The 24,086-nt window shown below is 44.5% G+C and overlaps 1 protein-coding gene across 1 annotated transcript in view; it reads right to left on the reverse strand.

Annotated features, from left to right (window-relative positions):
- Window positions 1-4,155: 4,155 nt before the first annotated feature.
- The window catches only part of LOC308332477 (vesicle-fusing ATPase), a 36,022-nt gene continuing 16,091 nt past the window's right edge, over window positions 4,156-24,086 (reverse strand). The window contains exons 10-21 of the mRNA XM_080788384.1: window positions 22,690-22,855; window positions 21,833-21,907; window positions 20,697-20,884; window positions 18,659-18,754; window positions 18,301-18,457; window positions 17,364-17,497; window positions 16,522-16,588; window positions 15,326-15,405; window positions 13,644-13,778; window positions 12,138-12,251; window positions 7,829-7,884; window positions 4,156-5,484 (exon numbers count right to left, since the gene is read on the reverse strand). Of these exons, the coding sequence (XP_080644510.1) occupies window positions 5,454-5,484; window positions 7,829-7,884; window positions 12,138-12,251; window positions 13,644-13,778; window positions 15,326-15,405; window positions 16,522-16,588; window positions 17,364-17,497; window positions 18,301-18,457; window positions 18,659-18,754; window positions 20,697-20,884; window positions 21,833-21,907; window positions 22,690-22,855 (1,299 nt within the window). The 3' untranslated portion in view covers window positions 4,156-5,453. The remainder of the gene's footprint in view (window positions 5,485-7,828; window positions 7,885-12,137; window positions 12,252-13,643; window positions 13,779-15,325; window positions 15,406-16,521; window positions 16,589-17,363; window positions 17,498-18,300; window positions 18,458-18,658; window positions 18,755-20,696; window positions 20,885-21,832; window positions 21,908-22,689; window positions 22,856-24,086) is intronic.

Here is a 24,086-nt window from a genome sequence, read left to right on the forward strand (position 1 = left end):
TGGAGGGGACATGTGACGACATGTGGAGACTACAGGGACCAGAGGGGGTTTCAAGTCACTCCTTTTTAAAGGGCCCACTGGCTTTTTAAGAAGCCTGATTTATGAACTTGGGAGTCCTCTCAGGCTGACCGAAACACTTCTTTTGGTTTTTGAGCCATTAGCGGCAAAGTTGTTTTACAATACAGTTTATAGGAGGACTTAAATGTGACCTTTTTATTATATAATATGGGCCGCGGCCCAGTTGCTGACAAAAATGCGTTAGCAACTGGGCTGCCGTCCATGTCATCGCAGAAGTGGCTTTATTAGAAGCAGAAGTTACTGGCATTTAAGTGCCAGGAGCGTCTGCTTCTAATAAGTGACAGTGGTACAAGTGCTTTCCGGATGGCCCTAAAGTACTCCCAGTTCGTGGTAGACCAGATTATGTTTCTTAAAAACTCGAACAAACCCTTTAATTAGGTTTTCTGAGAACCTTCGGTGAGAAAACAAAAGAGAGAAGGCAAGTTGGGAAACCTATTGGTGGAGAGCCACGATTTATGTGTGCAAGATGTGAATGGTTGTGTGCGCGCTTCTGATGGCTGCCAGTGACACACAGTGACAGTGTGTGTGGTCGAGGGAGGGAGGCGGAGGGGGGGGGGGGGACGATGGATTGATGGATGGATAGATGGATAGATGGCAGGCTGGCTCTTCACAATGGTGGAACAAACAGCGAGAGGTTTCCACACAACATGTTCCGACAGTCCCAACTCCTTCCTATTAATTATATTCAACAACAAAACTACAAGTTACCCACACCATAGTGTATAGGCTCCGTGACATAGCTTAGCAACTCCGTCACCTACGGTACTTAAAAAAGCCCTCCCTACACCCCTGCCACACCCCCCCCCCACCCCCCGCCGCGCCCGCTATATCCAAAGTTTTGTACAAAGGTTTTAAAAGTGAATAATTCCCTTTTTTATTTTATAATCTGAAATGTTATGTTTTTATAAATATTATTTATTATACAATGTATATATCTGTATGACTGAACTAAGATTATATATTTGAAGAACAATGTTGAGTGTCTCATGCTTTTGCTTTGTTAAAACACAGGTACTTTATTTGAAATCACTTGCAGGCTTGTATTTGTTTGGTTTTGTTTAGATATTTGGAGGGGGCATCAGTTAAGTTTTGGTGTTAGCATTATGTTATGCTTTAGCTATTGAAAAATAGCAGATCTACAAGCTCATAGCGCGCCACAGAGTGGCGCGCTACGAGCTTGTAGGTCTGCTATTTTTGAAAAATCGAAGAACGACTGACATAGAAACATAGCTTTTTCAGAAAACTGTCATTTTCAAACAGACATTTTTAGAATCTGATCTCAGGTCAGAATGGGTTAAGCGTATCTATGAGACCTGCTCTTCGCAGACTCATGTATAACACTATAGATGTTGCACACGGGACTTATGAGCTCCTTTCTCTCTAAATTGAAGTTATGGTGTTCCAAACTGTGACAGAAAAGTGCTCCTTGCATAATAAATAGAATCATGCCATACAACCTCATCAAAATGTCTCCATCATCCCTAGATATAGACGCAGAACAATCGAGTCACAGCAAAATGAGCTCCATACATTTAAACGCAACTAAGCCTACCTCGTTGTACGATGAATAGAGAAAATAACCAATCTTAAAAATTAAAATAAATCATTCATATAATTGCCACGTGTGGATATCCGGGGGTTAACGTGGTTAACGTTTGACATTAGCAACATTAGTCTTAATCGTAGAGCTACAGTCAAAGTGCAACAGCATCAATGTAATCAGCCATTTCAAGATCTTTACTTGTACAGCAGTTGTATTTTAGAAGACATAATTGCCTGCACCTTGGAAATATTAAGCGGAACCCATGAGGTTAGTATTTAGTTCAAGAGGACTATGGTGCATTGTAGTTACCTCATCCATGTACAGTATGACACACACGTGGATATTCAACATCAGCTGGTGAGCACAGCCATCAACAGATGTTGATGTTGTGACCGACGCCAAGCATCCATACAGTCAGTCGTCGGTTCTGTTCAAACTACCAGAGCACAAGGCATGTCAATGGGCCAAACTACCAGAGCACAAGGCATGTCAATGGGCCAAACTACCAGAGCACAAGGCATGTCAATGGGCCAAACTACCAGAGCACAAGGCATGTCAATGGGCCAAACTACCAGAGCACAAGGCATGTCAATGGGCCAAACTACCAGAGCACAAGGCATGTCAATGGGCCAAACTACCAGAGCACAAGGCATGTCAATGGGCCAAACTACCAGAGCACAAGGCATGTCAATGGGCCAAACTACCAGAGCACAAGGCATGTCAATGGGCCAAACTACCAGAGCACAAGGCATGTCAATGGGCCAAACTACCAGAGTCCAAGGCATGTCAATGGGCCAAACTACCAGAGTCCAAGGCATGTCAATGGGCCAAACTACCAGAGCACAAGGCATGTCAATGGGCCAAACTACCAGAGCACAAGGCATGTCAATGGGCCAAACTACCAGAGCACAAGGCATGTCAATGGGCCAAACTACCAGAGCACAAGGCATGTCAATGGGCCAACTCTCAAGGCACGCATGCAATCGGAGCAAAAATAACAGATCTGCAAGCTCACAGGTCGAGCCCGTGGATCTGCCATTTTTACCACTTTGGAACATGTGTGTGATAAATATATTTAAAAAAAAACCCCAAGATAACACATTTTAAATGTTTGCCTATAATGACATTCCGAGGTTGGAATTGGTTAAAATATATAGTTTTTTTGTTTTAGGTTATTTCATTGAGAAATGATCATCCCAAGGAAAGCGTTTGCGGACACAGTAGTTACAGTACATACAGTAGTGTACAGTATCAGTGCACTTTCAAAAAAATTTAGTTGTCCTCATTAACGGTAAGAATACATGTCTGAAGAAAATGGGTTCTTGCTACATCTATGCCTCATTTATTTTACAAATACTTCCATGTATCAAAAGGCTAAATGGATAGTGCAAATAATATCCACTACAAACAAACAGATATTGGACATAATTCATATCATCGGGGTCAGTGGTAATTATTATGTTTTTAAATGAAGTGACATTCTTTCCCACAAGTTAGTCAACATGCCAATTCTAGATTCCTGTGTATTCCAGTCCCTTGTTGCTGAAAATAGCGACTGCACGTGACTGCCATAGAACGACGTATAACCGTGTCATAAGTAAGGATCCAAAAGTGGGTGGCTTTAGAGTCAGATCCAATCAGATCCCTGTATAACACCAGCTGCGAAGGACAACGGTATGGTCCAATAGCCACTGAATACACACGGTCTTCTCACGGTGTACAGAGATTGCTCAACACAGAACTATGGAGAGGATTTGCCATGAAACCACAAAGTAAAAGGGATATGCTTACATTAGAAAGATAAACCCATACCAAATCCCCTAAAAGCTCATATTTACTACGGTTAGGGTTGGCTTTAGATACAGGGAATTATTTATTGCCATGCCTATACGGTAGTTTTTAAGGAATGGCTATTTACCATTTGGGTCTACGAGTCGGTCTAATCTTGCAAACCGCTGGACCGCACGCTACCATTAGTACACATCCCCGTTATTGTGCATAATAATATGCATGCATTTTTACGTCCAGATACCGCGTCCAGGACAGGCTTCAGACGCGCCTCCTCGGGAGACTTGGCTCAGATCTGAACCCATTTGCGTTAGGAGCCCGTTGCGACCGCATGCCCTCGCTGACGTCGAGCCCAGGCAGGGTTCAAACCCACAACCTTCCGCATGAAAGAAAGGCATATACTCTAACCACTACACTCTGGCGGCCCAGTGTGCATAATATGCACAATGGGCCAATTGCAATATGCAATATAGATAAATACATCATCCATAGACTGCCGTGGCCAATTATGAAGTCTGAGTTCTAAATGAAATATTAGACTATGTGTTGTGTTGTATCTGTGTCCAACTTCTGTGCAAGGCATTTACAATGAGTGGCATCAATATAGAATCATTGCTTATTAAGCAACATGACCACTTTTTAAATGACATCAGGCAGAGACTGGTATTATAATTGACTTATGTAGTATGTAAAACAAATTAACTACCGTATTAAGTATGGACAATTATTGACCATTCTTCAAAACACACAGTACAAACTCTTCTTTATTGTGATAATCTTTTACAGTACAGTTTTCAACAGCATGCCAAGGCACTAAAGACAACTCCAGTCCAGATATCCTTCACAGAAACCAACAGTAGTAACATGGCGTGAGGTGGATTCCCTTCTAACAAAAGAAAAAGAGTGAACACTCATTAAATATACTACAATTTGCGTTCTCATTAGTCTTATTAATTTAGCAATTAAGAAAACAACTCACGCAGGCACAGCACACCTATAGGTAGTAAGACTGACCGTGGCGTGAGTGATGTGTGCGTAAGAGCAAGTCTTGGAATGATTATTGAGACCAAGTGCACACAAAATATCATCAAATATAATAACAGCATGCGTGCATGTTGTACTCCACACTCTATTCTGCTTTTATACATAAAAAATAAACATGGGTTTGTACATTACAAACCTGCCAAAACATAAAAAATAAAATACAATATACACCGAGACCAGAAACGGTGCTTAGTTCTCTCAATATACTGTATAGTACACATCATAAAAATGCACACCTCTGGAGTGTTCATGTAAACTTTGACAGTGTAAGAACATAACCTGTACTGGTCTCGTCTGTTTTTACACCCTCAAGAGTTAAACGAACACTGCCGTTAAGTGTGTGACTGTGCACCTGTGTCCACTTAGTCCACATGGTGTTGTAGAACAAGTATCGTTGGTCACAGACCAACCATGCGGCGCAGAGAGCAGACTCGGGGATGGGCAGGGTGCATGAAGAGAGATGGAATCTCTCGTTCTCCCTTGGCCGGCCACTCACAGGCACCCGCACCTTGGCAACTGAGGTGAGAAGACGTCAAAGAGACGGGAATGCGGAGGAGACGCACGGCCGCCATAGAGCACCTGTAGCTGACCCATTGCCAGGACAATGCCACGTGCTAGTTCAATTAGCGCCACGCTCTCTGGTTTTCCGCCGAGCAAGACCGCTTTCTCTGCGAGGTGTATTGGAAGTTTTTCGGCTTTCAAGAGACAGCGGGGCATGTCTGTCCTCATGACCGTTATTCTTTTTTTTTTTTTCGATTGCAGACAATCAACTCATAATATATGGGAGATAAGATAGTGCCTGCTTGCTGGGTTGGTTGTCCATCATATCCAATAATGACAATCTTCTAATTGCGAGTCATTTTGATGGCTGAATTGTCCGATCCTGGATGCACGGTTTGCGCTTGCAGACCGGGCACATTACAAGTTGTGTTTGAGGGGGTGGGTAGCAAGCAAGCACCGAGGCTCTGCCTCTGCTTTAAAATGCGGCTCCGTCTTGGGTCTACATCCCCAAAAGCTTATCAGAACCCAGCCTGAGGGAAACAAATGAGAAAAAAATATATACTACTGTATGTACATAACAGATTATCGCCCAAAAACCTTTAATCTCAATCTTTTTCAATTGGATTAGATTGGGATTCGGGGGTAGTTCAAAACAAAATAAAACTGGATTGGGATCAGTTTTGATATGCAATTGGATCAGGAAATCCAAATCCAAGCTTTAATCGGGATCAAATCTTCAAAACAAAACTAGTTCTTTAGACGTTTCGAACTACGGAGCCCTGGCATTAGCCAGTGACCAAGCTGGGCAAACGGGCAGGCGTGACAACGCAAGACAGATAACTCTTCCACAATCTTCGGTTGCTACAGAGAGTCCATAACGCCTCAGAAAAGCTATACATAATTTGGTTTGAAGGCTTCGATATTCCATCATTTACGTGACCGCAAAGGCAAAGCGGAAGTGGGGATGAGGCAGGACCCTTTCCGATGGACAACTTTAGACATTTGCAGATAACTTGTATACTACTGATGTTGGTTTGTTTACTGTTAAGTGAGAAAACAATGTAGCACATTAGCAAATCATCTGCAAAGAAATAAATTGAGGACCCCCAGTTAAGACTAGGCGAATGCAGCCATGCCGAGGTTGGATGATGTGAGCAGCTCTACAGCTTGTAGATCTTATATTTCCGGTGCGAGACACAATGCGAGAGAAAGTAAAAATCAAGCATAACTGCTCCCCAGATGTATAAATGACAACCACTGCTCTTAACCTATTTTCAGATCTACAAGCTCAGATCTACAAGCTCATAGCGTGCCACCGAGTGGCGCGCTATGAACTTGTAGGTCTGCTATTTTTGAAAAATCGTAAAAATGTGGCGCAAATCTTTGAATATATATCTTTGAATATTTTAATATATATCTTTCAGAGCCAAAGTTTTTAACTAAAATCTTTGCTTCTGGGAGGTCCCTTGAACAACATATTTCGGTCGGCGGCCAATTACATATATTTTTGGGGGTCCTTCACATGAAATATTGAGAACTACTGACATAGAAACATGTTTTTTTTTCCCAGAAAATTGTCATGATTTAGAAGGCATTTTTTTTATGTCAGGCCTAAATGGGTTAATACTTAGGATGGGTACTAGACTAGTAGAGGACCAATCCCACATGTGTAAAGCAAAAAACAACACAAATAACTTAAAACTTATGGGGACACAATCAATATTATTGAAAGTCACCCATTAGAACATAGTTTGAGGTTGTGTTTTTTTTAAGTTTTTAATATAAAACAATTGTATATGATCAAAGTATTCTACGGTGCCTTTTGGACTGTGGCCTACTTGAGAAACCCTGCATTCGAATACTACCTTAATCTGACACTACCTGTACCCAAGTAATAATCTGATATTAAATGTACTTAACTGAAAGTCAAAGTAAGTACCGTTTTGATCACCATTGTCTCAAATGTGAGGGTGAATTCCCTCATGGCAGACTATCGACATTTTAATTCCAAGCCATTTCCATTCAGAATTCCATTCACAGTATGCCCATTTTAGGTCATCAACAAGATGTCAACCGTTTCTGACAACGTCAGGGACCTGATGAGGTATCTGCGTTGTTTAATCACTTGGTCATAGCAGTGGTACAACAACCACAAAGGGTTTGCGTGAACTCGCATTATCCCAGAGTTAGTGCTGCGCGATTAATCGACAAAAGTCGCCTATGCGATCTCATTTCTACATTTGAGCAAGTATTATGCAGCACTACTTGGCTGTCCTGTTCATTTGAGTTACTCTTGTGTTTTTGCTACGAGAGAGATTTTAAGTCAAGCACTTTGATGTTTAAAGCCTTAGTAGTTGGCTCCAGGTGCCACATTTTGAATGCAGTAATGTTCAGCAACTACAGATATTCTCATGGAAGAAGTGAGAATCCTGTGAGAATCCTGATCTCAAATCGAGATTCACATTTGAGCAAGAATGGTGCAGCACTACCCAGAGTACGCCTGGGTGATTGTTTATAGCCGTGGTAAACAGCCAGGTACGGCACTGGGTACTGTGTAACAGGTACAGTGGGTACTGTGTAACACTAGGTACAGTGGGTACTGTGTAACACAGGGTACTGTGTAACAGGTACACTGGGTACTGTGTAACAGGTACTGGGTACAGCGGGTACTCTGCCAGGTACAACAGATATTGCATAATATCGGGTGGGGAATGCATTCTCAACTTGCATCGTTCTAGACATGCGTGGTCCCGAGGTGTAGTAAAGTTTACATAAACATGTATAATTCTCGTTGTTATCTGCACTGCACTGCCAAGCACTCGAAGGCCAGTGGATTTAATGGTGCGTGGAGGTGCGAGAGGGTAGGGTACTCACGCTGCTTCGTCTCTCAACAATTTCAGGAACTTGCTAACTCTATATTCAGCATCTATCTGAAAGACAAAAAAAAAGACAGACGTTTTTGTTTTCAATCAACAATAGAAAAATGGATGTTCACAGCACAGTGATTTGACTGTTGTGTGTGTGTGCCGTTCCGGGTTCCTGGAGTTCACACTTCAGGTCTGAAGACGCGTGGAGCGTGGGGGGAGGGGTGGTGCTTAAAGGAGGAGGAGAAGGGAAGTGAAATTAATGGCAGCCTATGCAATAACTTATGTCGGGAAATCGCCTGTGGCCCCCGGAGTTAAGACATGAGAGCAGTCGAGAACCGTTGGAATGAGAGGGAAAAAGATAAAACAAGGAGTGTGGAGAGAGAGAGAGAGAGAGAGGGGGGGAGGGAGGTGTTGTGTGTGTGTGTGTGTGTGTGTGTGTAGTCAGCGCTGTGCGGCTGGCGTGCAGCATGTCTCGGCAGACACTCGGTTCATACTTCTTGAGGCTGACGACAGGGGGGTGGGGGTGGGGTGGGGGCGTGGGTGATGAACATGGCTGCATTAGCGCATACCACAGCAATTACATATCGTGCAGCCTCAACAAACAGGCTGTACAACACATCGTCAACACGCCACAGACACACAGTGCTGCGAGATTAACCCATTCTGACCTGAGATCAGATTCTAAAAAATGTCTTCTACGTCAGTCGTTCTTCGATTTTTCAAAAAATAGCAGACTCGTAGCAGCTCGTAGCGTGCCACTCGGTGGCGCGCTATGAGCTTGTAGATCTGCTATTTTTCAATCGCTAAAGCCCGACATGATGCCAACACCAAAAGGGGTTCCCGCCCAGAATGGGTTAACACCAGCCAGCCGCCACCACCACCACCACCACCACCAGACGCATGGCGCTCGGCTCTTTCTGCCGTCCCCCTGTCATCGGTTGAGTATTTCAACGCTTGCAGTCACGGCGACGGGAAACGAGAGGCATCTTTTGGAAAGAGACGTTTGACCACGGGGGTCCATCTGACCCCAAAAAGCGTGGGAGTTGAACCCTTATGTGAACCGGTCAAAGGGGAATACCTTCTCATGAGCTCCCCCAAAGCTGAAGCCCAAACTCGCAAATATTCTGTGAATGAATCAGCCCCGACCACAGTATCTCCAAACATATTTTTGGATCCGAGCGCGACCAAAAAAACCCCAGCGATTAAGTGAGCAAAAGAACAGCCCCAATCCGGTCAGCTGGATGTTGTTGTGTTTGGCCATGAAAGTCCGGTTCTAGAACATATGAACGCTATGTCTATTTACATACAGAGATCACATGTATAATAGTCTACTTTATAGAGGGTAGTTGAGGTAGTGTTCCTGTCTCTTTTGCATTATGGGGACATAATCTATAGACATGCATCATCCACTCTTAAATCCCTAGACTCTGTTTATCACTCATCGATTCGATTTATTACAGGTGATAGCTACAGTATGGTACTCACCACTGTATCTTATATAACAAGGTTGGATGGTCCTCCCTGACAGAGAGACGAGAACTGCATTGGCACCTGTCCTTGTATAAAGCCATGCTTGGAGATTGTCCTAAATACATCTCATCATTGGGACTCCAACACTAACCACACCAGATAAAGTAATCTCCCCAAAAAGTTAATTCTGAACTTGGTAGATCTGCTTTTCGGCTTCTGTAGCCCTAATACATGGGATGACCTGCAAACTACATTAGAATTGACCACATTGGAACCGCTGAGTCCTTTTTAAAACCTTGGTGAGCATACAGAGCCCCACGATATGTAACTGTGTTTAGATCGTTTAGAAATGTGTCCCATAGAGCCCCATTGTGAACCTGGACATGTTGAGTACACCAAGGTTTTATGTTAGAAATGTTGAATATGGGTCGCCAGCATGTAGAAACTGCCTGATGCCAATTTGCATATGTTTAATTTTCAAAAAGTGGCATAATATGTGACCATACCATTAACAACCTATAGAATCAATCTACATAGAATCATTACATTTGTGATGACGGCTATGGAGGAGTGTTTTCTTTTTTGCCAAACTAATGCTTGGAATGGATTCAGCATCATGAAAACCCCCTAGTTTAACACGTCACATGCTACTTAAGATATATTTTTCCCCCCTTATAGTTTGTTAATGGTAGCGTCACATAATTATGCCAATTATGAAAATTGCTAAACATAATGCAAGTTAGCATCCGGCAGTTCCCATACTCAACATTTCGAACATAAAACGTGGGTGTACTCAACATGCCTGGGTTCACATTCTGGCACGTGGACTATAAAGCATCCATGCAAAGATGCCGGAGAGCAGTAGCAGTCACACGGCGTTGACGCTGATTCTATCGGAGCAACAACGGCTTCGCTTTACCTTTTGACACCAACCATATCTGTCTGCCATCACACTGTTGCAATCTTGAGGCAATTAAAATATATTGGGCTGGACTATAGTGTCAAAACATTACCGGTCCATGATGGGAAGGCTGTTCTCATGAGCAACAACTTCCCTGCTCTTTTCGTCGCAGCGTGGGGGTGTGTGGGTGGGTGGGTGGGGGGAGAGAGCTGTGGGCCGATAATGGGTTTTCTCCGCGCGATGAATGTATTGGACCCCGATCCAACTCCACGAATCATGGCCAAAGCCACACTGTTTTTCATTCCCGCTAATTGATGACAGTTTGTTGTGACTGAGTTAGAATCTGTTGACTGGCGAGAATGCTGGACCAGATGTGGAGAAAAGAGGATAAGGGCTAGGCTGGCTGCTTGGCCGACTGTCAGACCTCAGACACTATGGTAGCTTAAATACATTTCATGGGCGTGTACGGATCTTTGTGAATGCAGGTTGTTTGGCTGCAGCGCAATACAACCCTCCCCCTCACCCCCCCAAACAAAAAAAATATATATATATATATATATATCGAGATATATTTCAGGTGCCGATATTGTATACTAAAACAAATGAATTCCATTTGACCTCAACTACTGTTTGTATATTGCGACCACCGGATATTGTCAGAAAATGAACGAAGAGTTTGTTGACAACGGAGTCAAGTTCTTCCCGCATATACGCTAGAGACCCGCACCGATTGGTCAGTGCTATTGTCACCTAAACCAGGGCTTTTCAACTGATTGTGGACCAGGGACCACCACCCTGACTTAGAATCAACCTGGGGACCACTGTTGTGTATACATTCCACTGTTTCTCAACCAATTGTCCACTGACTAAGTATCATTTCCTAATAATAATGACTCAACCAGACAATCCGCTGCACTTCCCGCTTTTGAGATTCTAACTCCCTTTTTCTGTTGAATTTCTTGACCTCCAATTTGTCAGTAAATGACAACATGGACGGTCATCATAGGTCATTCAGTTCACTGTTTCTCAACTAGTGGAAAGACATTTTTAAAAAAATCAACTAAATTAATGGTCAGGGACCACATGCAATACTTCCAGGGACCACCAGTGGTCCACGGACCACCTGTTGAAAACCCCTGACCTAAACCAACGACATCTCACAATCTCACAAACAAGATCACTCCGTTTTCTGCTACTGCTGCCAGGTTTTCCAGATGTTCTGGATGAGACCACGCGTGTTGTGAACATTTCTTAATCTCTGCGTTGAAGCAGGAAAGCTGGGAGGGAGACAGTTGCTGTTAGGGATGAAACCACCAAGCTTAGATCTTTTTTGGCATAAATCACTATTGAACACCCAGGTAAGTGAACCAATTAATTAATTATTAAAAAGCGCTTCGGACAAAACCTCTTAACTCCATTGGACCCTCAAACTGTCTGCTAAAACAGATAACTCCACCACCTCTCCCCCTCTCATGCAAGTGATTGACAATATATAAAGTCACAACACCAACTTTGAAGATGCAGTATAACTTTGTTTTCAAAACATATTCATTTCATTTCCCGGAGAAAAAAAAAATATATTCTTTTCCATTTTCAGAATAATTAACATTTTGGAGTTAGGTGGTTTCCCCCCCGACAGCAGAGATGAGACATAAGGGTGCAGAGATAAGGGTCTTAACCCCTTACACCAAGAACAAGCACTTGAATACATTACTGTCCTTGGGCCTCACTTTGCTGCCAACGACTGGGTGCACAGCCTATCTACAACACCCAACAAGTTGGCTCCACTGTCACTACACTACGCAGCCAAATCCCGGAATGTTAATTCAACTCTGACTGTGAACGAGTCCATATTTATACTCCTAGAGTCGACAATTTTCACAGTGTAACACCATGTGTGAGTGAGTGTGAGTGTGGGTGTGTCTGTCTTTCACTTGTCTTTTACCTGTACAGCCATTTCAATGAGCATGAGAAGCTTCTTAATTCCAATCCACAGCCTCTGGCCCTTGACAGCCTTGGCAATGCAGGCCCTCTCCCTCTCCTGGAAGCTGCCCAGCAGCTGTAGGGAGCAGAGAGACACACACAAGGGACAGGGACATGTTAGCAGAATGTTAGTGAGAGCCAAATAATGCCTGCTCTGTGCATGGTGTGTGGCTGCATAATCTATGAGAGAGAGAGAGAGAGAGAGAGAGAGGGAGAGAGAGGGAGAGAGAGAGAGAGAGAGAGAGAGGGCTTTTCAGACGGGGAGTGACACAATGCCTGTACTCTGGCTTGGACGTGCGCGGTACACAGACACACAATCGCTCTGAGAGCAAAACGGCAGGCGATGTACGCCTGCTTCGGCTGGGTCAAGTCTGACCACAATCACAGCTGGTGTGGCAGGCCCGGGCATTTGCGTGAAACTAGCAACGGAACGCGGCAGTTTATCAGGAGTGCGGCCGCTTGTCGAGCAGCCTGTCACATTGGCCACACCCAGGGGGCACGGTGGCACAGTCTGTAGTGCTGTAGTGCATCTAATGTGATCCTGGGCTCTACACACCCTCCGCCAACCTGGGGAGAGCAACGGACTTAACTCATGCTTCCTTCATGCTTGAGTGTCCAAGTTGCTCCTTTACACCTGACAGGGGGAGTTTCCCTGGTTGGACGTAGCGCGTGGAAGGAACACGTTATTCCAACCAGTTCCTTTCCCCTCCATCAGGCGCCCCAGCTGGCCAGGGGGAGGCAGTTTAGAGACCAGGATTACTGCATGTTTTTGTGAGGGTATCTACCCTAGGGGACACGGGGAGAACATGCAAACTCCACACAGAAAGGCCCTTTCGCCAACCCCACCTTCGGGTATGGGCACTGATGACGCGGAGGAGGAAACACGCCGCCAGCACCCACAGCGCCCCGAGCGGGAACCGAACCCAGGACCTTCTAGCTGTGAGGCGACAGCACTACCGACTGTGCCACCGTGCCCCCTTGCTGAAAGGGCCTTTCTGTGTGGAGTTTGCACGTTCTCCACGTGTCCCCTATAGGATAGGTACCCTCACAAAAATATGCAGTAATCCTGGTCTCTAAAACTACCTCCCCCTGGCCAGCCGGGGCGCCTGATGGAGGGGAAAGGAACTGGTCGGAATAACATGTTCCTTCCACCCACTACGTCCGGCCTGGGAAATTCCCCCCCGTCAGGTGAAAAGAAGCAGCTTGGACTCCTCATGCATAGAAGGAGGCATGAGGTCAGTCCGCTGCCCCCCCCCCCTGGTTGGCAGAGGTAGTGTAGCGCCCAGGATTACATTAGATAATTAGCACTGGGTGAAAAAACTGGGTTGCAAAATCGTAAGGGATAAAAATTATAGAGAAAAAGAAAATTGCCCGCACCTCCTTAGAGTCCCTACCTATCTCAGTGTCCATGTGTATGTGACATTGTGTGACCCATCGTGTGTGTGTGTGTGTGTGTGTGTCACCTCACCTCCAGGGCTTCTACCAGCTGCTCTCCATTGGAGATGTTGGGAATGTGGATGGTGGTGCTGAAGGCATCCAGCATCTCCATCTCCTGCAGGACGTCCTTACGACTGGTGGTGCCAATGATGAGCAGCTTACGGCCCTGGAGGAAACACACAACACACACACACACACACACACACACACACACACACACACACACACACACACGTTAAATATGTGATGACTCAACGGATGCTGTTGTGTTTTACCTATGGCTGTGAGTGGTCAAGTTGGAATGTTTATGGAAACCACCATTCATCAATGTACCGTGTTGCATAGGTGCCTTTATTTAATGAACTAACACAGAATAACACTGACTGACAGCAACAGAGAGCGATAGAGGGGGGCCGAGTGAGAGGGAGAGTCGAGAACAGTCAACAATGTGGAAGGAAAATAAGAATTATCTTGACATTGAATTTTAATAGACACTGGGTGAGTTCTTGGAGCGAAGGTTGCAGTCCTTACAGGAGAAGTTGTCAGAAGAGGAGAGGAGAGGAGAGGAGAAGAGAAGAGAAGAGAAGAGAAGAGAAGAGAAGAGAAGAGAAGAGAAGAGAAGAGAAGAGAGAAGAGAAGAGAAGAGAAGAGAAGGAGGGGAGGCAGAGAGGAGTGAGAGGGGGATTATGGCGTCCGGCTGCCCCCCCATGGCGCGGGGGGTTGTGCTGCTGCATGCAGATGAGGTGCCACACAGGCCGTGGTGCTGCCAGGTCCCGGCTCTCTCACAGAGACCATTCTCCTGCTGGTCCCCCTGGCCTCCCCCGGCCCCGGGCACCCTGCTGGGTCCAGCGCTTTACAACCTCAGTGGAGCACTGCAGCCAGGCATTCAACCCCCCCCCCCCACACACACACACACACACACACACACACACACACACACACACACACACACAGAGTACAACAGGCCCCGAGCCACTTCTCATGCACGTACAGCCATATAGTGGGCTATGCTCTCATTCACAAAACCCTGGTGACAACAGAACAGGGTTAAAAACAGACTCTTGTACGCGCACGTGTGCACGCACGCACACACACACACGCACAGAAATGGGAGAAATGGGTCTCCCCACCACCACCATTCAAGTCGGAGCACAACAGGCCTACACCAAAACACTTGCTAATAAGCACACACACACACACACACACACGCACACACACACGCACACGCACAAGAGGCTGTGCTGTGGAGATCAGGGAGGTCTGCTGCCCTCTTTCTGCCTCCGCTGGAACAGCACTGTTACAGCAGAGTACAGCAGACAGGAAGGAGACAGAGATCAGTGGTTTTCAACCAGTGGTCCTTGAAGAGGTTCCAGGTGGTCCCCAGCTAAATGATGGAGAGTTGGTAACCAAATGGACCTTTGGTTCCTCTTCTTCTAGATCTTTTACTCTTGAGCGTTACATTATTGTTAAACATCTGCATTAGTTAATTTACAAGAAGTCTATACACAAATGGAGAATGTAAAATAATTGTCTCTCCTAATAGTATCCCAATCAATACAGCATGGAATTTGGATAGAAAACTTATGCAATGGTAACAAAACTGCTCTTTAGTTTTCGGCCTATATCAGGCATGAAATGGCTCAAAAAAAAAATGGACCTCGATATGAAAAAGGTTGAAAACCACTGATATAAATGATCGCCTGCTGGATTTACCTTGGGAGGAGTCTTCTTCAGCAGAACCAGCAGGGCTTGCAGGACCAGGTTGGAGAAACGAGGGCCGATCGGCACGAAGTCTGAAAACGCAATACAAAGGTTGTTTTTTTTACAAACTAAATTGTGTCACTAAATTGTGCCACAATGGAATTCATCAACACGACACACAATACATTCAGTACATCACAAACAACACCAATAGCAGCAAAACTATATATTGAGTTTAACTTGTACTGTTGCTTTTAATTCTCATCTTTTACTTGTTTTTCCTAATAAAGTTGTCCTTTTCCCCATGTTCTCTCCCCTGCCCTGGCCCCCACACATGTAAAACATCTTTGAGTACTCATGAGAAGTGCTATATGAATCCCAGATATTATTATTATTATTATAATTGACCCTTCGGTCAATGATAATTCTAAACCTGTGATCAGCACTGCATGCTTCCTTGTTGACATCTACTGTACCCATTGTAGGCATTGACAAGTATTAACACATTTTGTACATAATACGTACTGAAACGTCATAAGGATTGGAACCGAGAGGTGCCTTAGACGTCTGTGGACGTCCTAGCGACGTCCAAACGACGCGGGGCGGCATTTCGCTTTTCGCTTGCCGTATGCTAACGCTCTGTGAAACTATTAGCTTGTCATTGACTCCCATGTTAGCGTGGCGGAAAGAATGACTCGTATCTCCTCATCCAGGGCGCTCTCCGTGGTGATGAATGGATCGATATGCTGGCGCTGCGTTTCTGCTCCTCATCCGTCTCTCCCGCAAAATATGAACTCTTTTTGGAGCGTATATAAATATATTAAGATGATCGGAGATTGTGATGGCACTTTGTCAGTCAACTTTTTTAAGAAAGTATTTCCGGTTCATGGCTTTCAAAATAGAAGCGATCACTACTCTGGCGATTACTCTGGCGCAAGCAGCGCCTTTATTTTGATGCAGTTCCGGTACTAAATGTGTTAAGTGGACATTTTCTTGTTTCTATGTTTTTGTGTGGAGCACCCGTAGCGCGAACAAATACAAAGTTAGTTTCTGTAAAGATCTCTCTCCTCTCCGTGGTCATATTTCGGCAGCGGCGTACTGCTATCGCTAGGTGCATATAACATAGGGGAAACAGTGACACCAGGGGTTTGAGAAACGTCCTCCTTCTTTAAGAGTAGCGTGAGAACTGAACGAAAACAGGGCCTCACCCAACAATCGCTCAATGTCGTCCACCACAACGCAGCTCAGCTGGGACTTATAGGCATCTTCGAATATCTGTCACGGACAGAGGAGACATAAATACAGGTCAGGGACGGAGAAAAACATCGGGGGATGTGCGTGTGTGGAGAGCATTCGTCTTCATGATCATAAACGACTAAAGCCATTGTTCTGTGATTAAAGTGGAAGTCACTTAAATAGCACTTTGGGAATTTGGTCTTTAAAGAGGCTTCCTTCCAATTTGACCCACTCCGAATGCCCACAGCAACCGTCAATCTGCAGCGGAATACTTCAATGGATGTCACAATATGTGAAATGACAATCGGGAGGAAACTATTCTTCCATAAGCCCTATGCAACGTCACACTTGTTCTTCAAGGCAATGAGACAATGAATAGACCCTTTGCTAAATAAACAAGTCCAAAGAAAGAGGGATCTACTGTATCTATCGTATTTAATATGAAGCATTATCACAGGACAGGAGTGCTCGTGTATACCGCAGGGTAATTAAGACCACAAATAGTAGCAGCTAATAAATAGATAAATTAAAAACATTAATAAACACTTCAACGAGTGGTACATTACTCCATGATTCTGCTGTGTTGAACTCAAACTGAGCGACCCCAATACTCTTTTCGGAAGTCACAGACTCCATCACAAACATATCTGCTATTTAAGCAGCTGAAACTGCATGCTTATGAATATAATAAAAGAGAGATAGTAAAATCCTCAGTGTTAATTAATTTGAGTCCAAAATCACAGAGGTCAAATGTGAGGATTGGAGGTGCAGGTTTTAGCCACAGAACCAGCGGCAGGTGTCAGGAGGACATCACCTTCTTGATGGCCTGACATTTGGCGATCTCCGAGAATCCTATCATCTTGTCTGGAGAGCAGATCTTGATGAAAGGGAATTCTGAGTCTTCGGAGATCTTGGCGGCCAGGGCCGTTTTCCCACTGTTAGGAGGGCCTAGTATAAACACAAATGACACATGTAATCCCACTGTGGTCAATTTTATGACTGTAATCGCTGAAAGTGATTTTTTATGATAAGGATTGTGGAATATAAAGAGATGGTTGAATAGCAGCAGCTGTATCTAATTAAAAGTAACCACAAAGAATGTTCTATTTACAGCACACCATGTAATTCTTTGCTATTTTAGGTGTCTAGTATGTTGGACATCTTATTTGTATTTATTGATTTGGCTTTACCGCTTTGTCCATTTTTGGACTATTTTCAGCAATTTTGGATGGCATCCTAAAATTGTTATGTATAGTAAGTAACACAAACATGTGTGTGTGTGTGTGTGTGTGTGTGTGTGTGTGTGTGTGTGTGTGTGTGTGTGTGTGTGTGTGTGTGTGTGTGTGTGTGTGTGTGTGTGTGTGTGTGTGTGTACAACGTTGAATACAAAGAAGAAGCTGCGATGCGTGCAGTTCCGTGTGGTTATCTCAATAACGGCAAACAGGTGCCCGTTGGAAAGAGGGTTCGACAATAGATAAAACAAACTCAATTTCCCTTCCCCTGAGGTAGTGGGCTGGGCTGACAGACCCTGAAGAAGACTTCATAGCCCCATAGCTTTTTTAACCTTTTGCCGAGCTGATGCCATTATGATAAAGTCTTTTTAAACTTCACTGAAGTGCCTTGAATTTCCTCTGAGTTCAACCCTTTTGCACTTGGACGACTGTCAGCACACTACCGCAGCGGAAGGAACGTGAGTTTGTTTATCCGTGTGTGTGTGTGTGTGTGTGTGTGTGTGTGTGCGTGTTCCCTACCCTCCAGCAGTACTGAGACGAGGGGTGTGCGGTCGCTGTTCTTGGTCTGCTGCACCAGCAGCACTCCGTCGTCCAGCACGGCAGACACTGGGTCTCCCCATCGGACGATTCCGTTCATGATGTAATTGGCATAGTCCTCCTGGTTCGTACCGAACGCCTGGAGACACATACATTATGTCAGGGGTGGGACACTTTGAAGATAGTTCCACACTCACTCTAGAGGGCCAACATATACTGTTGTAGCAAAAATTGCCTATCTACATATAAGCTCAAAACGCGTCGAGGTGCGACGCGTGGATGAATACAATTAGCGTGCACATCCAACGCATGCATACAAATCACACACACACACACTTACAGGTTTGATGTCGTTGTTCAGTGAAGCCAGGAAGTCGTTTCTATCCACTTGCAGCTTCTCTGCCTTCTCCATGTCCACCTCCACTGTGGTAGTTGCCTACAACACACGCACACACACACACACACACACACACAGAATGAGTGACTGAAGACATTGCTGTGGACCGGGCCTCTTCAACATTCTTACCGCACACCCGGTAAGAATGTACAGAGACATTGAGACCAATTGGGAGTTGTGCGGGCTTCCTTGCTTTAAAGACACTCAACAAAGAACACTACATAAAACGCATGAAAGACACTCAATAGGATATGCATAATCTGACTCCGATAGTTGTACCATGTACCCGAGTTAATAACAGCATGGCTTTTATTTTGATTGGCTGGCAATTTTCTATCATTCAGAAAATCATTGTGCAGCTATTCAGTAGCTTTTTGATAGCAAGAGAGGCAGATACAACCTCCCTCCCCCCCACACACACAAAAATGTATGTGACATTTGTGGCCATTCCTGTCCATTGGCATGAGTGGATCTATCCTTCCATCCTGAGCATGTAAATGGAGCTTTTCACACTTTTTTGTTTTACTTCACCTTCATTTAAATTGCATTGAATTGAGAGAGAGAGAGAGGATAGTTGTTTAGAGTTTACACTAGAGGAAGTAGGAATGCTAAAAGTTTAAACACCAAAGTACCGAAACAATGTAATTCATTAGTAAACAATATCCTGAAATGGTAGGCCTATACTTGGTATTCACACATACTCAACTTTTTATTATCTAGCAGACCATTTCATTGCACAAAATAATTTGATCACTTTGGAAATGAACTAAACATCTGTGAGTTTGACATACTACACTGATGAAGACGGCATGTTGGCATAACGAATTTTCGCCGTGGAGACTTGGTAAACGAGCGAGTTCTCCGGTATCCTCCTCCTCAGTGCATTGACATCTTACGAGCAGAATCAGATTGGTTTGTCACACCACAAGATTACAGGTGAAATTCACGTTTAACATTTTGTCGTTTTATAATGGAAGTCAATCGGGATCACCTTGCCCAAATAGGGAGTCATATTATGTCATAAATGGGCCACGGGAAGTGTGAGAACCACATGAAACCACATGACCATTGCTAGACGTCTCGTTTTATTTCTATACCTGAAAGATATAGGCTGTTGAAAATAACTGGCCCCCCGTCTACATTAGGTGAGTAATGGGCCGTCAGTCAGTAGATGAACTCTTTGAACTCCTCATCTCCATTCAACAGAATGTCAATGTGACAGAAAGGACCAGAGGAGAGAGAAGGAACGCTCTGTAAAGCCTGTGTCTGTCACATGTCAACACCCTCTAATATGGGCCCTTGGCTGGCTTGTGTGTGTGTGTGTGTGTGTGTGTGTGTGTGTGTGTGTGGTCAGAACACTTAAGAAATGACCACCTCCCCACTGCCTCTGTGGATTTTAACCTGCACACCTGATAAATCACTTAAATGGACCCACACACACACGCAGCGCGCACCTGGGCTCTCTATCATTAGACACCCCAGAGGCAAAAAAACATTTTACCGAATGGGTTCCCAGATTGGTTAAAAAGCACTCTTCTCTATACAGTTGTGTAACAGGTGGGGAAGTCCCCACCAGTAACAGAAGCCTACACAGGTGTCAACTAAATTCTGAAAATATGTTCCAAAGAAAAAAATCACACCTGTGTGAAGTGACGTCATCATACTGTACAATATATACATCATCTCACTCCGGCCAATCACAATTTGCCACCTCACTTTTGTCTTCAATGTTTGAACACTTTTGTGTTCACACAATGTTTGTGTCTGTGCAAACACACAAAACTGGCCATTCATTGTGAATGGCTTTCAATGTTTGCGTTAGGCCAAATGCTTGCGTTTACACAAAAGCTGGACATAGCAGGGGGCTAGCCTAGCGCCCCTCAACTGAAAGGATTGAGCTGTGAACAGTTCCTCCCGGTGGACCAGCGTGAACCTGACCTTGATGTGTCTGTTCATGGCCGTGGACCAGCGTGAGCCTGACCTTGATGTGTCTGTTCATGGCCGTGGACTGGGCCGCCCTGACCAGGCCCTCCAGCTCGGCGCCGCTGTAGTTCTTGGTCTCCGTGGCCAGCTCCTCGATGTTCACGTCGCCCGCCAGCAGGTTGTGCTGCCGCATCTTGGTCGTGTGGATCTGCAGGATCTGGACGCGACCCTTCTCGTCGGGCAGGCCTGGAGGGGGGGGGGGGGAAACGCGTTACAGTGTTCGACGTGTCAAAGAGGCGGCGGTGGTGGTGCTGTTTTTGAGGGGCGCTAGCCTGTCTTATGCCCTTGTGTGTGAGTGTGTACTAGAGCTCTTCCCCCGTAATCCGAAATGACCCGAGTGGACCCGAGACCCGCACGGGTCGGAGCCGTGTTTTATCATAATCACTCGGGCAGGGTCGGAATCGGCCGTATCCCCCGCGAACCTCGGGTTTGACAATCATCGTGTGTAATGCCCGAGTGGATCCGAGGAGACCCGTAGCCTACTGTGTGTGTAGCCTGGAGTCCACCTATGCTTTCTATGGCATAGTCAGCTCCCGGCAGGATCCGCCGGGATAATCTAGACGCAGCTGCGCGACATGAGACTACGTAATTAATTAGAGCGACAGAGAGAGAGGTGTGTGTACGTGTGTGCGTCAATTTAACAAAGGTGCAGTCGATCAGAAATCAGCAGAGAGTGATCAACGTTTGTGCTACTCTATTCGGAATTGAAGTGGTCCCAGTCTCCTTGGAAATAAAAACGTCTGGGTTTCCGAGGCGTGTGTGTGACGTGTGTGTGTGTGTGTGTGTGTGTGTGGGCTACTGTCTGTGCTTTATTTTTGTTGTTGTTGCAAATAAAATATTCAATCAGTGTGTGATTGTGTCTGACTGTAGAGACTCTTTCTCTCTGTCCGCAGCATGTGCGCTATGCTGCGCGGACAAAACTTTCAAACTGAAGTTCTGTTTAACGCTGTTAACCCATTTTGGGCGGGAACCCCTTTTGGTGTTTTAAACATTATGTTATAATTTAGCTATGGAAAAATAGCAGATCTACAAGCTCATAGCGCGCCACCGAGTGGCGCGCTATGAGCTTGTAGGTCTATTTTTTTTTAATCGTGAAAATAATTATTTCAGAAAACTCGACCCTCATCTTCTTACCTATCTCCATCTTCACCTCCAGTCGACCAGGTCTCAGTAGCGCGTCGTCTATCAGGTCAGGTCTGTTAGTCATCCCTGATGGACACACAGGGACAATGACAGAGGGATGAGGAGAGGAGAGGGAAGAGATAATAGCACAAACAACAAGAGAACAAAACAAAAATGAGGGAACGAAATCAAAATGAAATGTTCCCTCATTTTTGTTTTGTTCTCTTGTTGTTTGTGCTATTTTCCCCCCACCCTCTCTCTCTCTCCTTTTTATTTCATGTAATCATGGTGAAGTAATGGTTGGTAGCAGAGCATTTTCTTTTTTTAATGATTGATAGGGGCAGGTATAAAATCTATAAATAAGATTTATCTTCTTCCTGCTCCTTTTCTTTTCATTTTATATTATGTAAAAAATTAATTAAAAAAAGGATACAGATAGAGATACTACCAAGGGACTAAATTATTTTCCCTCCTATGCCACCAAAATGTGGAACGCCCTACCAACAGTCATTAAGACATGCAAATCCCTTGACTCCTTCAAAACCGCTCTCAAAGGGCACCTGCAGGACGGCTGCAATTAAAATCTGGCCCCCGTAAAATAATTTCCCCTTCAAGGGATATGTTTCTTGTCCCTTTTTACCTCCTTTATGATGAATTCCTGTTCTGTTCTTTGGCTATATAGAAGTGTCTATTTGTACGTCTCTAAATGTTTTGATGAATTGAACAAAGTGGACCCTCTTGTAAACAAGGGTCGTCCACTCACAGTTAACAGTCTTTGTATTGAGTTGTGCTCGAAATGTAATGTACTGTAACTCTGCAAACTGTTAATAAATATTTAAAAATATATTGAAACATTACAGTATAATTACCGATGACCAGGATGTTGTTGAGCTGCTCCACTCCATCTATCTTAGAGAGTAGCTGGTTGACGACGGTGTCGTGGACACCTGTGCTGCCGGCCATGCTGCCGCGCTGCTTGCAGATGGCGTCGATCTCGTCGAAGATGATGATGTGAAGGCCGCTGTTGGCGCCCAGCTGAGGCACGAGTGGAAATTAACAAGACATATTAAGACTCACGGCTTCTTCTGTAACCCTGGTTCTCTGATAATATGAGTGAGGCGTCTCACTATGGGAAAACCCTCCCTGTAATTACCCTCAGAAGCACTATATCACGTGTCACCCCTTATCATAGAATATAAGGCGGTGGTTTTCAACCCTTTTCATATCAGGGTCCATTTTTTTATTCTGCATTTGAGCCACGGACCACCGTTTGATGACATTTAGCCTCTCGGGACCCACAACTGAAGAATATCTTGATATTAGAAAAACTAACCATGTGCTCGACGGAGATATAAACATGTGATTAGAAGGTGCTCACGGATCAAACGGGATCAAGGCATGAAGAAAAAGGAAACGATCCGGGCACTCAAGGTTAACCCATTCAGGCCTGACCTCAAAATTAAAAAAAAAAAATCTTCTAAATCCTCCAGTTTTCTGAAATAAATATTTTCACGATTTTGAACATCTGCATTACTTAATTTACAAGAGGTCTACACGATTAGATCATGTAGATCAATTCATATTTACGTTTGTCGTATCTCTCCTATGGTACCAACAGCATGGGATTGTGAACCGAATCTAATCCAACAATATAAATGATATAGTTTTGTTTTGTTTTCTTCTTGTCCTGATGAAAACCGGTTAGGTCGAAACATGTTGGCAGTTGCCTTTTTAATTTAATAACGGCTATCCTCCTCATTTTAACCCATTCTGGGCGGGAACCCCTTTTGGTGTTTTAAACATTGTTATAATTTAGCTATTGAAAAATAGCAGATCTACAAGCTCATAGCGCGCCACCGATATATATATTATTTATATTATATATATATATTATTTCAGAGTGAAAGTTTTTAAGAGGGCCAATGGGAATCACCCCCAAAGTCTCAACCAATCGGGGGAAACTTTATTCCAACAGCAATGCACAACTTGTTTTTTTTGTCCAATTCAAATTCAACTCATGCCAATAGTGTGCCAGTATCCCTATTTTGCACAAAAATGATCTTCAAGCATTAACATTTTTTTATTTTATTTTTATTTGTAGATCTACAAGCTCCCAGCTTGTCGAGCCCCAGGGGCTATGGCTATTTGAGGGTCCCGTGCTCTTGAACACTGTGCCACCCTCAGGAGTGGAACATTCTTTCTACGGAGGGAAAGATTGAGAGAATGGTGGGACGTTTTCTGTCCATCTATGGCCTTGTCAGTCTGT

Source organism: Protomyctophum bolini (genome assembly GCF_963924005.1).
Source record: "Protomyctophum bolini genome assembly, chromosome: 18".
Taxonomy (NCBI): Eukaryota; Metazoa; Chordata; class Actinopteri; order Myctophiformes; family Myctophidae; genus Protomyctophum; species Protomyctophum bolini.